This window comes from Aspergillus multicolor, assembly GCF_047715735.1.
Source record: "Aspergillus multicolor strain CBS 133.54 unplaced genomic scaffold BDW74scaffold_7, whole genome shotgun sequence".
Lineage (NCBI taxonomy): Eukaryota > Fungi > Ascomycota > Eurotiomycetes > Eurotiales > Aspergillaceae > Aspergillus > Aspergillus multicolor.
This window is the reverse complement of record NW_027395958.1, coordinates 560,983-577,658: the sequence shown is the minus strand read 5'-3', so window position 1 is coordinate 577,658 and position 16,676 is coordinate 560,983. Positions and strand designations below refer to the sequence as shown.

The 16,676-nt window shown below is 52.2% G+C and overlaps 10 protein-coding genes across 10 annotated transcripts; 6 read left to right on the top strand and 4 right to left on the bottom strand.

The window, feature by feature from the left end:
* Positions 1-41: 41 nt before the first annotated feature.
* Positions 42-1,495, top strand: BDW74DRAFT_189987 (aromatic ring-hydroxylating oxygenase subunit alpha; the record flags this gene model as incomplete). The annotated part of the gene is made up of 3 exons (XM_073732093.1): positions 42-369; positions 417-715; positions 760-1,495. The coding sequence occupies 3 exons, from the start codon at positions 42-44 to the stop codon at positions 1,342-1,344; spliced, it is 1,212 nt and encodes a 403-aa protein (XP_073585692.1). The 3' UTR covers positions 1,345-1,495.
* Positions 1,375-3,398, bottom strand: BDW74DRAFT_176562 (uncharacterized protein; the record flags this gene model as incomplete). The annotated part of the gene is made up of 4 exons (XM_073728638.1): positions 1,375-2,926; positions 2,974-3,128; positions 3,184-3,295; positions 3,346-3,398. The coding sequence occupies 4 exons, from the start codon at positions 3,396-3,398 to the stop codon at positions 1,375-1,377; spliced, it is 1,872 nt and encodes a 623-aa protein (XP_073585691.1).
* A 289-nt stretch (positions 3,399-3,687) lies between these two features.
* Positions 3,688-4,143, bottom strand: BDW74DRAFT_176561 (uncharacterized protein; the record flags this gene model as incomplete). Its single annotated transcript, XM_073728637.1, has 2 exons — positions 3,688-3,854; positions 3,903-4,143. The coding sequence occupies 2 exons, from the start codon at positions 4,141-4,143 to the stop codon at positions 3,688-3,690; spliced, it is 408 nt and encodes a 135-aa protein (XP_073585690.1).
* Positions 4,144-4,461: 318 nt separating this feature from the next.
* BDW74DRAFT_176560 (cupin domain-containing protein) lies at positions 4,462-5,159 on the bottom strand (the record flags this gene model as incomplete). The annotated part of the gene is made up of 4 exons (XM_073728636.1): positions 4,462-4,623; positions 4,675-4,844; positions 4,897-4,954; positions 5,010-5,159. The coding sequence occupies 4 exons, from the start codon at positions 5,157-5,159 to the stop codon at positions 4,462-4,464; spliced, it is 540 nt and encodes a 179-aa protein (XP_073585689.1).
* Positions 5,160-5,564: 405 nt separating this feature from the next.
* On the top strand, positions 5,565-7,244 carry BDW74DRAFT_167020 (MFS transporter; the record flags this gene model as incomplete). The annotated part of the gene is made up of 5 exons (XM_073726635.1): positions 5,565-5,705; positions 5,772-6,042; positions 6,100-6,210; positions 6,273-6,678; positions 6,737-7,244. 5 exons carry the CDS (start codon positions 5,565-5,567, stop codon positions 7,242-7,244), a joined length of 1,437 nt encoding a protein of 478 aa, XP_073585688.1.
* A 1,396-nt stretch (positions 7,245-8,640) lies between these two features.
* BDW74DRAFT_176558 (uncharacterized protein) lies at positions 8,641-9,473 on the top strand (the record flags this gene model as incomplete). The annotated part of the gene is made up of 2 exons (XM_073728635.1): positions 8,641-8,948; positions 9,020-9,473. 2 exons carry the CDS (start codon positions 8,641-8,643, stop codon positions 9,471-9,473), a joined length of 762 nt encoding a protein of 253 aa, XP_073585687.1.
* BDW74DRAFT_130901 (uncharacterized protein) lies at positions 9,385-10,061 on the top strand. Its single transcript, XM_073722282.1, has one exon. The coding sequence runs from the start codon at positions 9,525-9,527 to the stop codon at positions 10,023-10,025; it is 501 nt and encodes a 166-aa protein (XP_073585686.1). The 5' UTR covers positions 9,385-9,524; the 3' UTR covers positions 10,026-10,061.
* A 312-nt stretch (positions 10,062-10,373) lies between these two features.
* BDW74DRAFT_189982 (uncharacterized protein) lies at positions 10,374-11,970 on the top strand (the record flags this gene model as incomplete). Its single annotated transcript, XM_073732092.1, has 3 exons — positions 10,374-10,548; positions 10,612-10,923; positions 10,973-11,970. The coding sequence occupies 3 exons, from the start codon at positions 10,374-10,376 to the stop codon at positions 11,905-11,907; spliced, it is 1,422 nt and encodes a 473-aa protein (XP_073585685.1). The 3' UTR covers positions 11,908-11,970.
* Positions 11,971-12,423: 453 nt separating this feature from the next.
* BDW74DRAFT_176555 (uncharacterized protein) lies at positions 12,424-13,638 on the bottom strand (the record flags this gene model as incomplete). The annotated part of the gene is made up of 5 exons (XM_073728634.1): positions 12,424-12,530; positions 12,613-12,851; positions 12,964-13,072; positions 13,124-13,202; positions 13,270-13,638. The coding sequence occupies 5 exons, from the start codon at positions 13,636-13,638 to the stop codon at positions 12,424-12,426; spliced, it is 903 nt and encodes a 300-aa protein (XP_073585684.1).
* Positions 13,639-14,574: 936 nt separating this feature from the next.
* BDW74DRAFT_150064 (Zn(II)2Cys6 transcription factor domain-containing protein) lies at positions 14,575-16,418 on the top strand. Its single transcript, XM_073723963.1, has 3 exons — positions 14,575-14,871; positions 14,922-15,302; positions 15,366-16,418. The coding sequence occupies exons 1-3, from the start codon at positions 14,728-14,730 to the stop codon at positions 16,179-16,181; spliced, it is 1,341 nt and encodes a 446-aa protein (XP_073585683.1). The 5' UTR covers positions 14,575-14,727; the 3' UTR covers positions 16,182-16,418.
* The last annotated feature ends 258 nt before the right edge of the window (positions 16,419-16,676 follow it).

The following is a 16,676-nucleotide window of genomic DNA, read 5'->3' as shown; positions in this document are numbered from 1 at the left end:
GACCAAACCTCTACTGCCCCAACGACCGCGTATCTTGCATCATGAATCGCCTCTTTGGATACCGACAATCCAAGCCCAGCGACAACGCTGCACTGCCAAGTCTCCCATCATCATGGTATCGTTCCGAGGCAATGTACAGCCTCGAGCGGCGCGCCATCTTCTCGAAGAAATGGATGCTAGTCTCGCACCAGCTGAGGTTCACTGAGCCCGGCAACTACCTGCAGCTGCACGAAGGAGGCTTCTCTTTTTTCCTCATCCTCGACCGACAAGGCAAGATCAACGGCTTCCACAACGTCTGCAGACACCGTGCGTACCCAGTGGTGGAGGAAGAAGCCGGAACGGTCAAGATCCTTGCATGCAAATACCATGGTAGGCTCCTCCACCGTGCAGGTAACATTTCGGTGCTGATAGTCCAGGCTGGTCGTATGGACTCAACGGCAAACTTGCCAAAGCGCCTCGATACCAGGAACTCGATGGCTTCGACAAAGAGAAAAATGGCCTCTTTCCGATCCACGTTCATATTGACAAGCTAGGCTTCGTCTGGGTGAATCTCGATGCCGCCGAGACGCCATCCGTACGATGGGAGGACGACTTTGCCGGTGTTGACGAACAGCCGCGGTTGAAGCCATTTGACTTTTCGCAGTACAAATTCGACCATGCATGGGACATGATTGGTGACTATAACTGGAAGACTTTGGCGGATAACTATAACGAGGTTGGTATATTTGCTATCTTAAGGAGCAAAATTGACAGTCGCAGTGCTACCATTGCCCAACTGGTCATCCTGGAATCGTCCAATATACCGACCTAGGCAAGTACTGGGTCGAAACAAAAGCAGGCCATATCCAGCATTATAACACGGACCGGCCGGACCATGACGGCATGGGAATCATCAGCACTTTCTACTTTCCAAATGCATGTATGACTGTTTCACCGCACTTCTTCTACCTCATGCGGTGCGTCCCGATCTCCGCATCACGAACGCATATGCAGTACGAGGTGTACAGACATGTAGACGCCTCGGATGAAGAATTCAACAGCATCGACAATATCTTCAAGCAGGTATTGAAGGAAGACAAAGACCTGTGCAACGCGGCACAGAGGAATCTCAATGCTGGGGTATATGTAAAGGGCGAGCTGCACCCTCAGCACGAAAAGGGTCCGCTATTTTTCCAGCAAAGCGTGAAGGGTTTAGTCGTCGATCATCATCGCACCGAAGAGAAACAGGGTGGAGAAATATGGCCTGCAGCTCCGGTACCGAGTATGACGGATGGATTGAGTGAAGACATGGAGTTTTGTCGGAAGATTGATTGCCAAGCGGGAAGCGGCGCTCTGGCTTGGTAGTACTGTGTAGCATATGCGTCTATAGCGATACTATGGAGGAAGATCCAACCAGTTATCGATAAAGCGCCCATAGTCCTGTGGTTGTAGGAATGCAGTATTCGAGCCCGTGAAGGCCATCCCAGGCTCTCCCAATAAAGCTGACAGATCTGGAGGCGTCGGTTGTAGAACCTGCTCAGGTGGATAGTAGGTGACCAGTTCTCGTGCCACTGCCTTGTGACCTGATATCCCCGCAGACCCTATCAACTCGAATTCCGGGTCCGGAGTAGTTGAGTCGATTGGAAGCGCGTATTCCGTGGCAAGACCAGGGCCTAGAATATCTGACGCGGTCTGCTTCGGTGGGGCAGCAATCAGTATATCGCGAAGTAGGCGAACATTCACCGACCACCTCTGTCGCGAGTTCTGCACGTCTCCAGCGGAAATACTACTTCTCAACTTGCCAAGATTGTCGACCTGCCTCTCGATGTTCGGCCACCGAAGAGCCATCTTCCTGAGGAACTTTAGGCATCTATCGTATCCAGATTGAGCCTTTTCTCGGAAAAAGATGTCCTCAACAAAGCTATGCTGTAGATAGATAGTAGCCACAATCACAACGGCCTGACCGAGTGTTGGGTCAGACACTTCATAGCCTTTGCTCTCCAAGAGGTCAATAAAATGCAATATCCATCCAGCATGCAAGGTTATCTGTTCGTACGAGTGCTGTATAAAGGACTGTGGCATGGTGAGTCGAAAATTCCGAAGCCGTGCTGACAGTAAAAGAGGGTGGTTCAGAAGGCAAGGAACTGCATGGAAGATCAACTGGAAAAAAAGGCAGTGGCCCCAAAACTCTCGCTGTTGCTGCAGCTCCGCGCCGGTCAACTCATCCAAGCGGGTCTCATGATGGCGATATCTCAGAGGCGTGATGCTTTCGAACTCGGTATGTCGGAAAGTGATCCTTGAATAGTCGGAATCAGGCGCCCAAGGCGGAGGGGCGTTAGGAGTGATGGCCGCTGCGGCATAGCTTTGTGCTAATCCCCAAACTTCGCTAAGTTGAATGGCACATCCAACTATACCCATCTCGTTGGCATTGGCAGTGCCATGCGCGTTGTGAACAGATGTCAGGCTGGTCGCTGGAAGTTCGCCGATGAGGTTTGCAAGCATGTGAAGACTCCAGCGCAGTAGTAAGCGCTCATCGCGCTCATCCTCTAAGTTGGTGAATCCGGCACTTCCAACCCGTAGATTCTGGAGGACATAGAGAGCTAGGCGGATGTTCGCGCCCGCCTTCAAAGTGCGTCCCGCGGTGTAGTCGATCAATGTAAGGATGCAAAGGGACTGCAACGTCGAGAGCTCGACAGACCCTTCTACCACACGAGCCATCACCATGCGCCTCGAGCCTTCAGTCCAATCCTTGATTTGGCGGTCAATTTCCGGATCCGCCATCCCATTTCCTTTGAATCGCAAGCTCAATGCTTTCATGGCTAGGAGGAGCTCTTGGTCGCGATCCTCGCTTGCGAAGAACGACTTGTGATGAAATAGAGGCAGCGGTTGAAAATTACAGTATGTATGGAATAGCTGCATCGCATTCTGAGCGACTGGCCCGGCTTGGCTAGCGAAAGTCAGTAGCAAAATCGACGGCACTCACTAGAGTCTTACGTTGATGGAGTAGCGGATGGCTCTGGTATTGGCTCAGGATAGGACTGCCTTGGATGGAATGTTGTTGATGGCGAGGGGAGCAGTGGCTGACTCTGGTTACTGAAGCAAGCCATCAGCGCATCGATCTTGCCTTCGATGCCCTCGATCCGTTGTTCCTACATAATCAGTATTAACATCAAGCGGGTCAAGTCATTGTGAATCATGTCGCACCATTTTCCGGGCATGGTCCGCCTCCTCATCGCCAGCGTATTCGCAGACCTGACCCAGTCTCTGGCAAGACGAGCAATCCGGCCGCTCGCCGGGACAGCGCGATTTCTTCCGTCTGCTGGCGTCAGTGAACATTGAAAGATCGACTGTGGCGCGTCGACTCACCTGCATTGCTCGCACGCTTGACGGATGCGCTTCGGCGGTCTTGACGCGTCCATCGGCAGTTGAAACGGAGCATCCTGGCTTGTTTGCGAAAAGCGATGGCGAAGATTGTCTAGAACCGGAGCTCATCCGGATGCAATTACTAAGCGGGAGGGCACTTGCCGAAAAGGGTGATCGCTGTAAGTCACATGACTGTGGAATACGTATTGAATGTAAGAGTAGCATTTCCATTATCATCTAATTTCACGCGTCAACTATCAAGCTTTCCATAGTTGCTCCATCAAACAAGGCGCAATTGAGCATAAGCCCACCATAACAACCCAGAACCACTCCAATATCCACACCTCAATCGCTCTCTGCCTCTCGAGCTCCAGAAAAGAGCCCCGCAAGCCCGCTGAGGATCTCTGCGATCCCGGTGGTCAGAGGCTTCTCACTAATGGTGCTTCCCGCACATTCTTGAAGCTTGCCGAGTTGTATTAAGTCGCCGATCGTCCCCGTGGGGATGGCACCGTCTGCTTACGGGTCAGTTGCGCTGTATGAACATTGGGCAGACGAGGTACCTGGCACGCTGCACAAGTAGTTGATGCTAGGCTTGGGCTCGGGCGTCTGAGTTTCTGAGGTTACTATTGAGACCATCGTGGCGGCCGGTTTCGCTGCAGTCAAATCAACTGAAGCTGGTGATGCAATTGGCGCAGGTGAGGCAGTTGCTGCAGTTGCAGTAGGGTCCGGCGCCGGATCTTGCGGGATAGGCGTTGCCGCAGCGAACCCCAAGAAAACAGCTGTCCAGAGGACGATTTTCATTCCGAGACCGAAGACTAGGTACAAACACAAGTGGTTGGGGCGGCTAAGGGGACCTGAGCGTAGATTGGACACAGTGGCAATGTTTATATCTTTCCAAGGGGCACCAAACGGGACGGCATCCGGATGCGAGGAGCGCAAATATATACTTGGACGATCTGAGGGTACACAAACACCCCGTTCGCATTAATACTAACAGTTTACACACTCCACCGTGTAAAATATCTCATTCATAGTGGTTGTTCGATAGCAGCCCGGTGGCTTGGTATTATTGCATTTCTCCACCAAGGGATCATTCTTGCGAACTGCCCAAAAATGTACTTATAGCCTCGCCTTATCATTCTGCCGCCAGAGCTGCATCAAAGGCCCTTCAACACCATAGACAGGGTCCGCCTCAGGCATGGCGACCGCCTTCGTCTCATCGCGGAGTACAGCCAGGTCAATCGGCTTGCTTCCCATCTCATTCCGCCATCGTGGGCACCCCTAGCTCCGATATCAGATATACTTCAACAATTCACGGGGCAACGACGTTACCTCCGGATATACACCAATGTACCGATAGTCCTCGCTGCTCTCAACGCAACTGTGTGCTGTACCTGCCGGAAGGACGATTACATCGCCAGCTCGGACGGCTAGCTCTAGCCCACCGGTTTTGTCGCTGCCGCCGACACCGAGGAGGAGTCTTGACGAGCCTTGGAATAGTCCTGGATTTGTTGTCAGAATTACTTCTAGGAGATCGGTGGCTTGAGAGACTACCATAACATTCGTGGCTGTTTGGGTGAAAGTGGCGGATTGGAATGTGGCCCCATGTTCCCTGTGACCATCAGTAACCACGCAGCCCGGATCTCGCATTCCAGGATGCAGCATACCCTCTTCTCCCACTTGTTCGCCGTGAGAAACTGTGTAACCGACTCTTCACTTAGTGGCGGCGGAAGCACATTTCGGTAATGGAGGACAGGGAGTAAATTGTTGGGCGCGTGAGGGGTAGGTGGGAGGAAATAGGTATCGACAGACGGCATGGTAACTAGGCAACTTGGAGAGATAACCTCGGGAGGTATGTAAAAGTGCGCATGTCCGTCGACTAATTGTTATCTCTAGGATTTTGGGCCGTGATGCTGCTAGATTGATATCCGGAAGCTCCCCGCTTGGCTCGGCTCGTTCCCCGGGTCCGATAGGACAAAGAAACAGCGCTGCAAGTACGACCGAGGTCTCCTATCTTGAACAAGAAAAGTGGCATGCGGGGAAGATAGGGAAGGAGCGACCATGCGTCGGTCTATGATAAATATGGAGAGTGTACCGGGCAACGGAACTCACCAACTTCCCATTCCATGTGCGGAGTAACTCTCTCTCGACAACAACTCAAGATGACCCAGCGCATCGACGAAAATAAGGCCGACAAAGTGGACCTGGAGGCCTGTCACTCCATGCGGAGTACAACGCAGGGTACGGTGGATGTTCTAGCCAGCAACCAGCTCGTGGTCGACCAGGCGATCGACGCCATCGGAATGGGTCGATACCAGTGGCAGCTGCTGTTCTCGTGTGGATTCGGCTTTCTTGTTGACCAGGTGATTTACCCCTAGCATTACCCCACACATTCCAATGCAGCGGCTAACTGGGGAGTTTTGCTGTAGATGCTTCTCATCTCGATATCGATCATAATGCCAAATGCCGCCAAGGAATTCGGACCGAAATACCAGACCCTTCTCTCGACGTCTCTCTACGCCGGCCTGTTTGTAGGCGCTGTTGCATGCGGATTTATCGCTGATATCGTCGGTCGAAAGATCGTGTGGCAACTGTCGATATTTGGAGTCTCGATCGTGACGTTACTGGCGGCGTCGTCTCCTAACTGGGCGGCGATCAACGTCTGGACGGCGCTGTGTGGTCTGTTTGGCGGAGGGAACTGTATACTTTCACCTAGCCCACCAACGGACATTAGCAGAAAAGACTGACAGACTGCAGTGGCCATTGACCTGACCGTCTTGGCTGAGTCTCTGCCGAGGAAGTGGACGTTCCTGCTTACCGGCCTAGCGTGTATATGGGGGTTGGGGAACGCTATAACTGCGCTGATTTGTGCGACACCGTCCTTTTCCTCCCCCGGTCAAGTAGGCTTATGCTAACTTATCACTGCCTAGCATGGCCCCTCGTCGTCAACTTCTGCTGTCCAAATGGCACAACTCCCGAGACGTGCACCCGATCCGATAACATGGGCTGGCGGTATATCGACATCCTGCTTGGGGCCCTCTGCCTTCTCATGTCCATAGCGCGTTCATTTGCGCTAGGCATGCACGAGTCACCAAAGTGGCTCGTATCCCAGGGAAGAGTCGACGACGCAGTGACAGCACTTAACCAGATCAGTTCAAAGAATAAGGCCGAGCATCGAGCAGCCGCTGGCCAGTTTTGCCATCCAGCAGCGGGTGATGAGGTTGCGAAGCGAACGTGGCTTGAAGAGGCAGTTTCCGTCAAAGAGCTGTTTCAAGGACTGCGAAATCTTCGTCTAATGACTTGTTTGATACTGCTCTGGGCATTTGTTGGCATTTGGTACCGCTAGCCTCTATTTCATTTCAAACAGAGCACATACTGATCTGATAATTATTAGCTACCCTCTATTCAACGTGTTCCTTCCATATTACCTCGCATCGCACGGCGCGAACCTCGGCGATGGTAGCAACTACCAGACCTACCGAGATCTCGTTATCTCGTCAGTAGCCGGGATCTTCGGGCCCTTGCTGAGCGCATATCTCGTCCGAATCCCCAAACTGGGTGACCAGGGCACTCTCCTCCTGACGGGAATCATCTGCGCAGTTTTTGCCGGTCTCTTCACCAAAGTCCGGACCGAGGCACAGAACATCGCGTTCAGCTGTATGGTCAACTTCTGGTTAAATGCGCTGTACGCGGTGATTTACTCCTATACACCATCGTCACTGGAGACAAAGCATCGCGGTGTTGGAAGTGGGATGCTCATGGCCTGTGGACGCCTTGTGTCCATTTCGGCTCCATTTATCGCAACGTTCGGGGACCTCACGAGTGGCACTCCGCTGTGGGTTTCTTGTGCTATGTACGTCTGTATGGGTTTGCTGGGGCTCGCATTGCCGCGGTTGGATTGAAGCCAGTGATATTTGTCTGTCAGTGAATCTACATTTAGCTCATGGAATTTGGATTAGTCCCAATGCCCTTGCTGCATCCATGTCATTTAACATGTCTAGGGTAATTTGACAGTATTTGACATCTCCAGGTAGCTTTATTTCTGCTACTCACCTGTAACTATAAGCTATAACTCTATATTTACGACGAACTACTTTCACTGCGAAGATATTGGCCCTCGCCTTCCGGCCCGATTCTTCAGCAGGATAAGCCGTCTCCTAGGCTTGTCCCTACCCCATCAATAACTTGAAGAAACTTGCAGCTTTCGGAGTCGTATGAAGTAGATAAACGCCACGATGGCAGAGGGCTTACATGGAGAAGAACGACACCCCCCTTTGTCCGTTTAACTAGGCTACCCCTAGGACCGAGGGGGCGCAGTAAATGTAACAAAGGGGCGCTCAGGGGCCAGGGCCCTTCCTGCGTCTTAGCACCGAGGTGACCGCGACCATCCCCCAAATAGAAACGCCCAGCTAAGATTGCCAGGCCTGAAGAAGGATCGTAGTCTTTCAACCGCTGACAACACGCGAATGTTCCAGCCTCGTTGATTAACTTTTTTGGCAAAGTCAGCCTCAAGCTCAGATCGTCCGCCCCCAGGATCCTGCGAGATTCCGGACCATAGTTTTTCGTGTCTCCTTGTCGCGTTCCCAGGGTTGCATTCAGCAGGCCATAGACTACTCCGTACCCTGGTGGTGATATAGGTATCCATGGACGCCACGACAGATGTCTACATCGGCGTATGGGAGAACTACAACGACAACGAACAGGCCCGGTGGACGCTCACGCTCCGGCAGCATGAGGGGGGGCATTCTCTCCGCGGCACTCGTCATCTTCGTCAGCTTCGCGGCCACGCAGGCGTGGAATATCGTCAATGTCGTCCTTCACCAGAGCCGCGCAGCCTCAACTCAGAGTCCCGATGCAAGTGCCGACGCCCTGGATCGCCAACTCCAGGTCATGTTGCGCAATAGCTCCACCCACGCCCAGGCTTCCTGGTACGCTGTACGTCTGCCGCTGGGCTGGAGGCGCCAGAGGGGCCTGGTCGCGGGCTTGAAAACGACTGCGCCCGTTTTCCTCGTCGCGCTCGTCTCGATTGCCGCGTGGGGGGCGGCATAGACATCGCTGTCGCGCATCTGGACGGGCGCTGGGGATGAGCTCCTCGTTGACAGTGCGGCTTGCGCCTGGGTTACCGATAGCACGGACGAGGCGATCCCGGTGTTTGCCTTCTAGGCTATTGGGATCAATCGGAGGCGGCGCACCGATGCCGCTGCGACGCTTGTGAGTCTCTGCTATGATGCCCCGGCGAACCAGAGTATCCAGGATATCTCGTGTCAGAGACTTCCGCGGGCCAGCATCCCGTGGACGATGAGTAATGCTGAGTGCCCGTTCGCAAACCCAGAACTCTGTATCAACGCTAATTCGACTCCGGCTGTACTTGATACAGGCTATCTCGGTTCGAGCGCCCACTTTGGCGTCCATACAAAGCGCGACGAGAGCATGCTGTATCGCAGAGTCGCCAACTGCTCGCCCATTACCACGGCGTATCAGGGCACAAACGGTGATGGCGCTGTCAAATTCTACTACAGTAAAGACTCTGTTGAGCCTACATTCACCTACCGTGAATTTTCCCTGCGGAGCATGAAGGAGTTCTCGAGGCAGATCTACATCATCGCGTGAGTCCTCTACCACACCCCAGTAGAATATATTGGTGTAGACAACTGATTTCCACCACATTGTGGTGCAGCGCAACCTCATCCAACATGACATCGTCAGCAGGATGGCAGCCCAAGGCAACATTTAAATCCCGCACCGACGTAATCGCCAACATCGTCTTTATCATCAACCGGGCTTCCTACGCAAAGCCCAACGACGACCCTGTCTTCCGGACCGGCACCCCCAACCTCATCGACGGCACCGAAAAACCATTCTACAACGCACACGCCCCAGTCTCAATCCTGGGCTGCATCGAGCAGTTTGAAATCTGCATCCCCGCTGGCCCCGGAGCCCCGCGGTGCGTCACCTACATGGGTGCTATAACGGACGACTCGAATGACGGCGTCAGGGAGTTGGAATTATCGGAGCGGCAGCTGGCAACGTTTATCCGCTTGCGCAGGGTGCTCGACGGCACGGATCTCAGCACGCTTGCTATCACGGGCTTACTCGCGGCGTCTAGGACAGTTCTGAGAGGCTTGCAGTGAGCCACGCTGAGCGATACCCAGTGGCGGGCCGAGTTGGCGCGCTGGTCCAGCATGGGACTGGTGATGATGCAACAGGGGTTTGTGGATTTCGTGACGGGCCCGGCATATGCGGTGCCGGGGTTACGGTTTGAGGAGATACCCGAGGCGCAGAGTAGCTGCGCACGCCGGATTGTGCGCAACTCCGTGGGGCTCCATAATTTTGATATGCGTGCAATTGTTATTGTCCTGACTGTCGGCAGTGCTATTAGTGCGCTGGGGCTTGGTATCGATGCTGTTGTTCGGTTCCTTCAGCAGCGATTCAGACCGACCTCGGAAAGCTTGGTGCATTGGACACTGGATGGCGTCTTTCAGCTTCAGCGGCTGGCGTACCTGAGCGTCGGCGTCTGCTCGTGGCATGATGAAGATACAGCCAGACCGACGCTGGATGGGAAGGCGCTGCCGCCTCTTGACCGCGAGAGCATGGCGTTTGCAAAGAGCGGCAGCGATGAGGGGGTGGATGGGACGAAGGTTCTCATAGCTAAGCAATGTTACGCAGTCTATTTCCAATGTTGATTCGTCAAGTAACGCTATCGATAGTGGATTGCGCCAGACATTCCTGCAAGCACGTCTTCAGTCACGCAATTCTTGAGAGCAGTATTTAGAGGCGCCAAGTGCCCGGGTCAGACCCTTCGGCATATAGCACTAGATTAGCGTCTTGTCAGAAGAAATATTTGCCAATAGCCGTTGATATTGCGTGCTTAGGACAAGCATGGCATGTGGTCTGGGCTTACCCGCAGTGGGGTTCCTAGAAGCTGCAAAGAAGTTTGGCGGAGAATGTCCGAAGTATAGGTATAAAAGGAAGGATGCAGCTGTCAATCTTGGAAGCCAACTGAAGCTTCCAAGGTTATCAGAAAATCCAAGATGGGGCACTCTCCGGCATCAGTCAGCGCCGCCACTGATCCAGAGCAAAACACGGACCAGGCAGTCCAGAAACCTCTCTCGCGCTTAACAAGATGGTATCGCAGTGCTCTGTTCAATGTGATCATCGTTGGGTTGATCTCTTTTACCCAGCCTGGAATCTGGAACGCGCTCAATAGTAAGCCAGCCGTCTGATTTCACTGCAGTGTCATTGCAATCAATGCTAACAGGAGCCTCGCAGACACTGGAGCCGGTGGACAACAGAAGCCCTACCTCGTCAACGGCGCCAACAGTCTAACCTTTGGTATCATGGTCTTCGGTTGTCCGTTGTTTTCCATCCTCGCAAATCGATACGGTCTTCGACGGGTTCTCATTGTCGGCACACTGGGGTACGCACCATACTCGGCATCATTGTATGTCAACAACCGGTATGGCACGGAGTGGTTCGTTCTCTTTGGGGGCGTCACTTGCGGTATTGCGGCTTCTGCGCTGTGGTCGTCTGAGGGCGCCATTGCACTGGGGTACGGTGGCGTGAGAGATAGAGGAAAATTCAGTATGCTTTTCCTAAATACTTTTGAGTGAACGAATTCTGACTCAAGCAGCTGGAATCTGGCTAGGACTGCGGGAATTGGGTCAGCTCATCGGCTCTTCGATCCAGCTTTCCCTGAACGTCAAAGACGGCGAGCGTGGTAAAGTCGGATACTCTACATACCTTATCCTCATTGCCCTTCAATGCCTGGGACTTCCACTCGCACTTCTTGTCTCGCATCCCTCCAAGGTCATACGCTCCGATGGCTCGAGAATTCCGGATCCAACGCGCCAAAAGGCTGTTCTCGGCGAGTTTCACAAACTATGGGCACAGGTCAAGAAGAAGCATATTTTGCTTTTGATCCCCATTCTTGTCGGGTTCAACTGGAACGGCACATACCAGGGTATCTACTTGACGAACTATTTCAGCGTGCGGGCTCGAACTCTCGGCGCTTTGACATCTGGCATCTCAGCCACGGCGGCAAACATGTTTTGGGGCTGGGTGTTTGACACAAAGTACTTTAGCCGACCGAAGCTGGCTAGAATAACTTGGTTCAGTTTTGCCGTTATTATGCTCGCTCTCTTCGGGTGGCAGTTTGCAAATGAGAAACTGTATGAAGACACCCTGCCCACGATTGACTGGGCGCAGCCGAACTTTGGGCGCGGATTCGCGGTCAACGTGCTGTTCCGGTTCATGAATGAATCCCATTATATGTTTGTGTATTGGCTTCTTGGTGTTTTCAATGATGACTTGGAGACGTTGACGTTGACCGTCGGGATTGTGCGGTGCTTCGAGAGCGTGGGTTCTTGTCTTGCGTTTGGGATTGGTGCTGCGGAGGTTTCGCCGATGGTCAATCTGATTGTCGCTTTCGTGATGTTTGTCGTGTGTATCCCGACGACTTCTTGGGTGGTGTTTATGGTACCTGAGCATCCGGAGAGTGCGCCCAAAGACGATGAATCGCAGGAGACGGGGTCTGTGATTCATGTTCCGCAGCGTTATGAGACTTGATATGCCTCGATTTAGATAGCTAAATACTTACCTTCGCTGATCCCGATGCTTTAGATGGTCTTCATTTGTACCACGTGGCTATGTGCCTTCCATTAGAATGAGTGGCCTTGGGAACCAGGGGCAGGTGAGGTTGTCAAACGCTCTTTCCCATTTGCACCTATACAAGCGTCTTGCTGGCAGCGAAATTCAACAAAAATGACGGCGATTCTGTTCCGCTGCAATCGAAAACCCTGAGTACGAGCAGAACGCGTCTCGATGCTTGATCGACTGCCTTTCTCTGGAAAGAAAATGGGATAATATTGCGTCGTGTGTTCAAGTGTTAATGGACTGTGAAATCGCACCAAAGGAAACAATGTTGGTCTCAATTTCATATTTTAATGATGATGAGATGACCGGAGTGACTGAGCTAGCGAAGATGACCCCTCGTGAGCAAACGCAAGATTTCATGGCCTTAGGCAGTTACTTTGCCTTAAGAGGATTGTCATCCCATCCCTACATCCATTATCCAACCTACACTCACCCCGGTTGCGAAAAGACCAGTGCTCGCACCTCTACACTAACCCTAGGATGCGGCGATGGATAACCCCTCGTTTGCAGGGGTGTGAACGACGTATGAGGAGTGTCTGCCATAATTCAGTCAGCCAGTGTCTTGCATCCATCGGTGCCTTCTCCAGTCAGCGACCCTAGAGGAGCGTGCTTGCTTACATTTCACAGCGTCCTCCTTCGAATCAAAACCTTTGAACAAAAGCACATCCTCAACATCCTGCCGACTCATATAGTACCATTGACAAGAAGCGTTCGGCTCGTACTGCGGATACAGCATGGTGCCGGTATACTCGCCGCGGATCATGGCTGTTTCGATCAACATTGATGAGTCTAGGGTTCGTCTATCGCATACGGCCATAGGATGATCCTCGATTGGACCACTTATGGGTCGCCAAAGACTATCTCTTCGCGTCAGAACTCGGCCAAACTTTTGATGTGTGGTCTACCCACTGGACCCGACTGCTCTGCAAGAGATATCTAGCTGGCCATGGACTGGGACTGGGCACTCACTTGATCAATTGGACTCGCCCAGAAAGGAGATGTCGAGATTCGGATGGAAGATGATTTCGAATTCGTTCCATAGTAGGCGTCCCTAGCTTGTCTCGAGTGAGAATCGTGTCTTACAAGAATATTAGCAGATATCAATGCCATCTCGATAGCCTGGACTTACCAATGTGAACCTGCCGCGCAAATCCTTGTAAGTTCGGATTTCGCCTTCGTCTGTCCTTTGCACTTTTTTTCTTCCTGATCTTTTCGCGGAGTCAGCAACTGACCACGCACAAACGCAAGTCAGATAATGTTCTGCTACCTCCTTACCTTCCAGTCAAAAATTATCACCTCGTCCGCCCCTTCAACTTCCGTTCGCAAGATCTCCTCGCACTCCGGCAAGAAAATATCTTCGATCTTCCTAGGATCCGAGTACATCCATGGCTTTCTAAGAGCCGGGGGAGGACATTTCCTATATGTGAAACCACTGGTGTCGAGATCGAACTCTGGCAGTTCCCTTGCATCTCTTATCATCTCCGCCTGGTCTGCTACACGGAATACCAAGTTGGTGTCGGCTTGCTGTCGTTGTTTGCCAGGCTTCCTTCGCCCGACGAACTGGGAATTGCGGTATGGTCGAGTATGGCTATAGCTCGGCTGCCATTCAAAGTATGTTAAGTATGCTGAAACGTCTGTAGTCATACTCTAATTTCGGTGGTTACAGATGAATGCAGAAGAAAAGGGTGAATGTTAACAAGTTGATGCAGCAATTATGTCGACAGTGATCCATTTTATACTTACTGAGTAAGATGCCAACCGTGGGCCCCATTTCAACTACCGCGTACCAGCTCATCACCGCTAAGTGGAGTTGGTATAGGGCTTTTTCCACTGCCAGGTCAAACTATTGATCTATGATCCCAGAGCTCTGAAATCTGAGATTTGGTATGGAGATAAATCCACATATACTAACCTCTCTCGGTCCCCGCAGGTGTGGGTGTGGAGCGACGTGAGTCATTTGAAGGTCAAAGCCTCAACGGGAGTCATTTCGTTTTCTCAGTATCATGCACCATGGCCGTTTGCCAACACGGTCTTTCCGCTGCTCGAAATTTCACATTTTTCTGTGAAGTCTTTGGGAGGGCAACTCATATGAGAGTCGGCTCGACTAACCGTTATATAGGCGGGACTAACCGGTGGGTCCAAGACTCCAAGCTTATGCTTGAGTCGAAACTCGATCAGAGTTTCGCCATGGATCGCAAATGCCAAGGCTGGGCGAAGCCGCATGCAGAGTTTACCTAGGTAATGGCAATGGCAAGCTACATGCATGGTCGAACCTGTTTATCGATGCTGCCTTTTAGCACAGCCCTAACCTTATGGTTCTGGCCCCGTTGCCCGACTCTGCTCAGCCTCCGCCGCCGTCACACTTACCATGGCTATTAAGCAGGTAAGCTGCAGTTTACCTTCGACTCTATTGATCCTTGGTTAAAGTCATCGTATCAGATGCAGGGAAACAGGGATTAAGAAAAGAAGGCACAGCCATCTGACAGGCTCAGTGCCTGAGGAATCAAACTCCGCCCCGTGGCGCCGTCACGTGTGGTAGGACAGTCGGAGCGATGAGCTCGTATTCAGCCTCAACCTTAACCTCAACCTTCATTTGATAAATTCTCCGATGATCATCATTTAAGCCGAGAGGCTCTCGCGGGGAGATTCGAATGCTTAGTCTTTCTTTTCTTACATCTTGGACACAGATGAATTTGCGGTGGAGACCCGAGGTCGAGATCCGACAGCAGCACCATGGCCCTGTCTTCCCCGCACGCTTTTCAGAGTACATTCCGCGTGACGCTGCCTGATAGAAATTCCGAGCCTACTTATCATGCTCGACGAGCACATAGAAAGTCCAGGAATGGGTGTCTTGTTTGTAAAGGGCGGCGAGTCAAGGTAATCTACCTTAACCCTCAAATCGTTTGTCCCCGTTCTAAGACACCCAGTGCGATGAACGCAAGCCATCCTGCCTTAGATGCGAGAACTACGGTGCCCAATGCATCTACACGCAGACCCTAGCACCCTTCTCAAAAGCAAGCGGAAGCAGTACGCCCAGCAGTCTCACCCTCAACACAGGTAGATTGAGATCCACACCACCAAACAGCACCCTCACCTCAATGTCCATCTCCGACATGGTAAACCAAGTCCGAAGCGCACTAGGCAACGATCTCTCCTTCGCACCCCGGGCAATGGGAAACCTCGACGCGGTCCTCAACCTCTCAGTCAACTGCTTCCGCTTCATGATAACCTGCACGACGGACTCCGTTTTCGCGGCGCCGCATATCCAACGCGTTATGAGGAGGGAGATGGTTCATGTTGCGTTTGATGTGTGTCCCGTCTTACCTTTACCACTCCTCTTTTCTCACGTGTGGATTGCTAACGCAGCAAAGAATAACTATCTAATGTACACACTCCTCGGCTGCGGCATCCTCCACATGAACCGCCTCTCGCCCGGTTCCGTCACCGAATCCCGCCAACTCGCAGAGGCATATTTCTGGCAGCGCGCGTTACGCCTCTACTCGTCGGCCCTACAACACCCAATCAACGAGAAGAACGTCTCAGCGCTAATATCCGCCTGCATGCTCATGGGCGTAACATCTTTGATCCCCCTAAACTTCGAAATCAAAGACTCATGGATCTTCACGGGCCGAAGTAGCGATCTAAACTGGCTCGCTGTGCAGGGCGGGCTGGCATGTATCCTCAAGATCGCGGCGCGGTATGTACCAGGCTCTATATGGGGCGAACCATTTAGCCAGAGCCACAACCTCGAATCCCGGCTCTTCCGGTATGAGATATCCAAAGGTCGAGAAGGATTACACCCTCAACTCTCCGACCTCTGCGGGATTACTGAGGATACAACGGAGGATACGAATCCGTACTGGTACGCCATCAAACTCCTGACACCGTACCTAGCCCTCGAAGCCAACGCAGCGAATGCCGTGCAATGCACAACATGGATGGGGCGGATCGAGCCGAGTTTCGTGAATATGTGCCGCGAAAGAGATCCACGGGCGCTGGTTATACTGGCGTACTGGATGGGGCTTATGTGTACGCTTTCGCAGTGGCAGCCGTGGGTTGAGGGGAGAGTGAGGCAGGAGTGTATTGCCGTTTGCATATATCTTGAGAGTCTTGGGGATCCAGAAATCAGGCCGTTCTTGGAATTTCCGGCGCAGGCGGCGGGGTATACACTGCTTGGGACTCTATGAGTAATGAATATATACATGATTTCTGGGTATAGCTTTGGTAAGTAGATGTATTTGAACCAGTTTCGAGGAAAGGAAATAAATATGCGTCTATAGAAGACCTTGTTCATACCATTCTGTACATGTTGGCTGCGGCTCTATGGCATCTCCTACTCCATTATTCCAACCTGAAGGTCTTGTATATCTGGAGCCGTCAGCGCATATAGATATATCAAGGTTACTGGAGGCGACAAGATGTCCCCTGCGTCCTCGTTCATTATAAAATAAGCCGTTTAAGTGGATGATATGCTCCTCGCTGCTGAAGCTTAGTAGAGCTTTAGGTAATGATGGAGCAGAATAAATCAAACGCCCAGCTACCGACTACTAAACACCTATCGAAACTGAAAGAAAGGGCAAGCTACAGTACGAGTAATGGGAGAAGCCTATAACAAAAGCAAACAAGATACATTGTGAGATTTGCGTAACTATTGATTCTCTCCAGCTATGTCGGTTTTCCGC